Raw genomic sequence first — 7,128 nt, forward strand, 5'->3', positions numbered from 1 at the left:
ATCCTTCAATATTACTCGCATAGAGATTAGGAAGTGTTGTAGAAATTCTTAAGACTTTAAGAGCTAATGAAAATTGACAAACGAGATAAACAATGAAGACGAATTGGAGTAATGCGGGGAAGAGAGAAAGATTGAATCAATGCTTACAAATGTTTATAACCAAAAAAAATTAATAAGAATTTGAACAAATCAGATCATCATACTAACAACCCTTCTCCACAAAATTATCAAACCCTAACCAAAAAATAAAATTCTCTCTTTCAAAAGATTTAAAGAAAAGTTCCACCAGCTGCATAAGCATACCGAGATCGCGCTATATTATCTTGCCTTTTCTTGTACACAATAACTCCTGCAGCAATACATCCAACAAATAAAATCACTCCCACACTAATCCCAAGCTTCTTTACACCACTCATTCCACCTGAAGAAGATGAACCTTTTGATTCTTCTTCCATTCCTGCTGTATCTGTACTCACGTGTTTAATATCTGCATCCGGTGATGGAGCAGGTGATTTCTTATTGTCGGCGGCACCATCATCCGATGGTGATTGAGCAGGCGTAGGCGATTTGGGATTATCAGATGCAGCTGGTGCAGATGGTGATGGAGCAGGGGAATGTTTTGGAGAAGATGGACTCGGAGCATTAGTAGACGGTGGAGGAGCCGGAGGACTATTAGGTTCATTATGTTTTGGTGGAGAAACTGGAGCTCCAGTAAGATCAGTAGGTGGAGATGGAGGAGCAGAATCAGCTGTAGATTCAGGTGGAGGAGCATCATTACTTGGTGGATCTGCATCTGCGCAGATAACTGAATCTACTAGAAATAGAACTGACATCAAACAGAAGATGATTTTACATAGTCTTGCCATAGCTACAGAGACGATTGTAGAAAACTTGAATGTAGAAGATTGAGTTTGGTTGGAAGTTGCTCTGATAAATCCTGGAGCAAATGTAGAGAAAAAAATACAGATCTAGAGCTTTTGTAAACAAAAACAAATATATAAAGCTAAGGAAAGGAGTAAACTTTATTTAGTACTCTCTCCGTTCTTTTTTAATAGGCTAGTTTATATAAATAAAAGTTTTAAAAAAATAGGCCAGTTTCCTAATTGGGAAAATCAAATGTTATTTTATTTTTTGGGACCACTTTTCTCTTAACTTCTTTTGATGACAAGTGTCATGTGGACCACTTTACTTCACTTCACTTCTTTTGCTAACAAGTGTCATGGGGACCATTTCACTTCACTTCTTTTATTGACAAGTGTCATGAAGACCACTTTCAATGATTAGTTCTCTTAATTTTCTTAAATTTCGCTAAAAACAAAACTGGCCTATTAAAAAAGAACGGAGGGAGTAGTATTTAAGTGAAATTGAATATTCTGATTTTTTTTCTTTTCGATGGAAGTGAAATTGATTATGGAAAAGTGGTGAGGTGGGAAATACTAAATCAAAGCAAAACAAGCAATCAAAATGCAAAATGACGCGTGAGACTGAAAATCGCTACTAGTCAATGAGAACGAGTGAGAGAGTAATTAACTAGTTGGAGTGCTAAATTAGAATAACCAATTTACTCAGAAGAAGAAGCGGAAGATGAGGATTTGATTGATTATTAAAATATGAAGAAACCCTAGTATCGAAGCACAGGGGGAAATAACGAAGTCAGATTCTTATACCGACAATTGAAGTAATATCAGCCATTCAAATCAAGACTTTGATAAGAAATCGTGTGGTTAAAATTCAGCATACGAATTGGGTATTGTTCACTCATCGTAGAGGTGGGTGAGGCTAGAAATTGGATTAAAATGAGAACCAGAATAGTATTTGGGGTTCTAGGACCAGGACTAGGATTTTTTTTCTCAAAGTGTCTAAAGTCTAAACACTATTAGTCTACTACATTGTCTGTTACTGGCAAAAGCAACTTAATTATCCTAATGGAATGGAGGGAATTTAACATTACAGTTCATCGTTGACGACATTGTTGTTGTTGTCGCTGTTCTTTCTTCTCTTGGAAATATCGACATCTACTGGAGAAGAAGAACTTGGTTTCTGCCGTGCCTTGAATGGAATTGATGCATGCTCCTTGAGATATTTAGTGATTTCATCTATACTTACACTGCCATCTATGGTAATCTGTTCCATAATATTAGAAGGCCAGTGTTATGTTTTTTTACTCTAAAATGAGCTTCAAAAATGGAATGTGCGGTACAATACTACAACTAGTTTACCAAGTAGAAAAAACAATTAGCACTGAGGCTGAGGTCTGAGTTTCACTTACAGGGTCCGAGTTCTTATTTCCTGCACGGAAGAAGAAAAATGTGGGGAACGCTTCAACCTACAACAAATTACCACAGTATAATATAGTATAAGCTAAGCAGTAGTGGGCAATCAAGAGTTCGTTTTGGAACAACAGACTTGTCATGATAAATGAAACTCTAGCGCCCAGACCTTGACTCTAGGATGCTCATTGGTGCTTCCATCCATCTTGGCAATGACAATTGAATTAATCCCACGCAATTGCTTGGCTAGCTCGTTGTAAGTAGGCTCAAGCTTTTGGCAATGTTCACACCATGGTGCATGAATCTGGATTAAAAGCAAAGATTATGAGAAAAATATCAAACAATGAGATGAAATAACACCAGTTAGTAAGTAAGTTCAATTTGGTAAGAAGAAAAGGGTTCAGGAGCCCAACGCATCCAGACTCCAGAGTATGCCATAATATTACCTCAAGGAGAACATCCTTCGACTCGTCCAACACAATCTCATCAAAGTTTTTCCCCACCACTATTTTCACATCCCTATCATTCTGTGTGAACTCATGTATGTAAGAAATTTGAAGAGGACGCTTCACAGATAAATCAACCAAAAACAAGAGTATCAAACTTACAATCTCTGGTATTGGATCAGACTTGTAGAAAGGCGGAAGTTTGCCTTCCAAAAAATCCTTCCCAAATGCCTGAGAGAGGACAAAATGGATAAATAAGTGAACATCAAAGCAGATGGCGGCTAACTTACAACAATTTACTTTATTCAGCTATGGATAGAATCAATACAGAATGGAATAAAGAAGAAAGGAATCCAACCTTAATATTGTCAAGAGTCACTTTGCCAACAAACATGTACTTCTTCGCATCTTCAGTTCCAGTATATGCAATAACCTAATGCAAATTGTCTCAACCAATGCCTAAATAAATTAAGATGTCGATTGTTTTGAACAATCCCACAAAAGATGAAAGCAAATAGAGATTTGGAAAGAGATGAAGAGAATATTCTACCATAAGGCCACGCCCATTAACACCGAAGAATGCTGAAAGTGCCACTCCAACATCTTCGCCGTCTAATTCCACATAGATAAAGATGATCTGCAATAAAGAAATACATTTGGATCAGCACAAAAGGTCGACTCAAGAATAAAATTTTGCTGAACTCAGAACATGTTATTTTAAACTTCTGGTAAATTGTTCATTTGATGAACTCTGCATCTGTCGCTTGCCATTTCAATCAGTGTACTATTTAAAAATAAAATAAAAATTGTTACCTTTCCCTTGAAGAATCTTGCTGCCTCTTCAAATTCCGAGATGAACTTCACTGAATCGCTAGAAGTGGCAAAAAGAAAAATCTGAAACATTTACACAGCAAAACCAAAAACGGGTTAAAACTCATCCAACAAACCAAATATTTGGTGAAAAATATCAAAATCTCATTTTTCTCCCGTTTAATCATTGACAAAATTGGAGCAATGATAGAATAGAAGTTCATTACCTGATTCTTAACTGGATTCTCAAAAATCAACTGAGCACTTTCTTTAGAAAACCGCGTCACTAGAGGAAGCTTGCTGGCTGACACAAACTTTGCTATTGCAAGCTTCGTGAATTTACCATCTGTAGAAGGAAAATAAATTTGAATATCAGACAACGTAAACTAATTACTCAACTCCCTTACACTTGAGCAGTAGTAAAGGCAATCAGGAGATCCACTAACTGAAGTGGACTTGTTTCTCCGCCTCCTTCTTCAGCATGACCAAAGCAGGACGCTCAACATCGGGGTCAATGTGGAAGATTTTTGCTACTTCAGGACTAGAAGTTTGGTAGAAGTTGATATAATCTTCTTGTCTTGAGACAGCAGCAAGAATGTCACAGTTAGGACCCTGTAGTATGTCAAATATAAGTAAATTATAGAGCTAATGAAGAAGTAGCTCTAGTATTTCAGTACTATCCCTTGCAATTCGAGCCTGATCACACATTAGTGACGCTCGTACTGGAAAAGGTGAACATATATATAGATAAATATCAATGATCATAGTGTGCTAGTTATTTCATCATTCTTGCTAATACAAATAGCTTGGTTTGGCTTGAAAATACATAATCGATATCAAAGCGGCAGGACATGTTACTTGTCATATGAAGGCATATGTAATTTCTTCTATCCACAAATGAGTAGAGTGTAAGGCGTTTACCTTTCTTTCAACTATGAAAATATTAATAAGTGACCTCTACACACTAAACACTGACCTAAACGAGAATTCTGGGTTGAGAGTTTTTGGAAGTAGCAACAACATACCACCAAAGAATCAAAGAAACCCATAACGAGTTTGTCATCTGTATTCAATATTCGTTTAGCATCCTCAATTTCAGTTACGTTGTAAATCCCAGGTCCGGATTTCTTCTTAACCCAGGCCACAATAGCATCTCTGTGCAATGAAGTTTCAATAGAATCAAATTAAGCAGCGTTCATACCAAAGAACTCAATTTCAACTCAAAGAACGAGTTGATCACACTCACAGTTCTACATAACCAAAGAATCAAACATTCAATATGCATGCAAATTTTCACAACAAATCCAACCCTAAACATGATTGCTACTTAAAATCTACCCTAAATGAAAAATTGTAAGAAATATGAAATGTAATAAGAGATGATGACATTACTTGGTCTTCTTCCCAAGATAGCGTTTCTGAATAACTCCATCAATAAAAAATAAGACCGATGGGTATTCCTCCAATTCATATTTCTTGGTCAGTGCATATACCTCGGTCGCATCCACCTTCGCGAGCAGTGCTTCTCCTTTCAATTCCGTCGCAGCGGATGCATACCCTGGTAAAAATGCCTCGTACTCTTTGGACCAGGGTTCGTAAAAAAGCACCATTACATACCGATTTTTCTTCACGGTTTTACTGAAATTCTTGTGTTTTAGTATAATTACATCTTTTTCATCCACAATTGGGTAAGAATTCTCTTTTTGACCTTCATTTGAACCCTCAACTTCTTCGTTGTCATCGTCTATGTTTGATATTGCATTAGCAGAACAAAAGTTATTAATCAGCAAAAGAAAAGTAATAGAGACAAGGTAAAGAGATCGATTCGCCATGTCGATGGCGATTTCAAAAGATTGACAATAGAGATAAAAGTTCCAGAGTGAGTTTTTTTTCTCATCTTAACAGTATTCCTAACCGAATCTGTCTTGCGTTGTTTGTATTAGCTAGGGGGGTAAATTCGGGCATGGTAGGCCGCCCGGACCAAAAACTAAGACAGGCCGGGAGGCCAGGCTTAATATTTGTGAGCCCGTAAACAAATTCAGATCGGGTCGGCCGGGTAAAAGTGGATAATTTGTTATTCAAAGACCGTCCAAAGCCCGTTTTTTATACGGGCAGACCAGATTGGGCCGGACAGACCACTATTTTGAATTCTTTTTCTTTTTTATTTTAAGTTTAAATTTTCAAATAAATGGTATTAAATTTATTTATTTTTAATACAGTATCCTTTCCTTTCTATAACATTGTATACTGTAAGTGGTAGTATTATTTTATATTTAAATTACAATGGCAAACTTTTAATTTTAACCTATAATAAATAATTAATTAGAGTACAATAAACTTTCTAATAAGAAAATATATTACCATTAATGTTTTGAAAAGATTAATTATAAGTAAAAACAACTATATATTTTATTTTTCTTGACACAAAATTGACAATTATAAAATGGTAAATTTTAAGTCTTTTTAAGAGGATATTAAATGATTAATGGCACATAAAAGGCTTTCAGGCCGGGTATCAGGCCGCGCATCATAATTAATTGCAAAGCCCGATACCGCCCAATAAATTAATCCAGGCCAGGCCGGGTGGCCCATAACGAGCCATAACAAGCTTTGGGCTACTTCGGGTACAGACGGGCTTGGGCAGGTACAGACATGCCGAGTTTTTCCGGGTATTATTTACACCCCTGGTATTAGCACGTCCGTGCGACTTTAGCGGCAACTCATCCATCCTCTAGTAGAGCGAACTGCAGTGAAACAAAAGGTGAAATACTAAAATGTGCCTCTGATACGATCTTGTCTCATTTTTCACCATTTGTCCAGAGACATAGATTTTTACCATTTAATGAAACCGTGATCTTTACATTTCTTATACATTTCACCTCGCCACCTCCATATCATCTCAAAGTAGAAAGCGAGATTCCTCTATAACAGAAAAAAATAAAGATTCACATACCTTTACCAAAAGAAAATCATCACCCACTTCACACAAAAAACTCCAAAAATCAAAACCAAAAAGCTACATCCCAAAATACGCATATTTTCCAGTTAACAGAAAGGATGAAAGACCTCATGCATGCACGTCACATCAAATGCTTGGTACTCCGTGAATTAGGAAGCAAAATGTCGTATGAGACACTGAAAGCTGCAATAAAAAAAACACTGCTATCCCCTCAGTCACCTATAACCACATCCAAACGGTAACCAACACTCCAGAATATAAGGGATTCATGTTTCATGAAAGTGACAAAGAAATGATCCTTAAACACCAACCATGGATTATCGAGAACCAGGTAATGTTATTTGAAGACTATGGTAAGTACCAAGAAAACCTTGCTGCATGTTTTACAAAAGCTGTGTTTTGGACTCAACTGTTATATCTTCCTGTCTATCTTGAAGACCAAAATGAAATAGAGGAACTAATAGCAGAAACTGGTAAGTTTCTAGAGGTAGACCTTTGTGGCAAACCTGTTAGGGAAAAAATGGAGATGGACTTAACAAAACCTTTTTCACCAGGAGTTTTAGTAAACATTTTTGGACCAAGTTGGGTTCAGTTTGCTTATGAATATCTCCCAAACCTCTGTTACAGATGTGGTTTCCTATGA

At 36.7% G+C, this 7,128-nt stretch overlaps 2 protein-coding genes across 2 annotated transcripts; both read right to left on the bottom strand.

The window, feature by feature from the left end:
- Positions 1–269: 269 nt before the first annotated feature.
- On the bottom strand, positions 270–866 carry LOC113295311 (proline-rich receptor-like protein kinase PERK12). Its single transcript, XM_026543659.1, has one exon. It carries the CDS (start codon positions 864–866, stop codon positions 270–272), a length of 597 nt encoding a protein of 198 aa, XP_026399444.1.
- Positions 867–1,770: 904 nt separating this feature from the next.
- On the bottom strand, positions 1,771–5,431 carry LOC113298583 (protein disulfide isomerase-like 1-4). Its single transcript, XM_026547351.1, has 12 exons — positions 4,919–5,431; positions 4,552–4,681; positions 3,973–4,138; positions 3,754–3,872; positions 3,530–3,610; positions 3,267–3,353; positions 3,075–3,149; positions 2,879–2,947; positions 2,717–2,797; positions 2,440–2,574; positions 2,270–2,326; positions 1,771–2,124 (listed from the first exon to the last, which is right to left on the bottom strand). The coding sequence occupies exons 1-12, from the start codon at positions 5,356–5,358 to the stop codon at positions 1,948–1,950; spliced, it is 1,617 nt and encodes a 538-aa protein (XP_026403136.1). The 5' UTR covers positions 5,359–5,431; the 3' UTR covers positions 1,771–1,947.
- Between the last annotated feature and the right edge of the window lie 1,697 nt (positions 5,432–7,128).

Source organism: Papaver somniferum, chromosome 7, assembly GCF_003573695.1.
Source record: "Papaver somniferum cultivar HN1 chromosome 7, ASM357369v1, whole genome shotgun sequence".
NCBI lineage: Eukaryota > Viridiplantae > Streptophyta > Magnoliopsida > Ranunculales > Papaveraceae > Papaver > Papaver somniferum.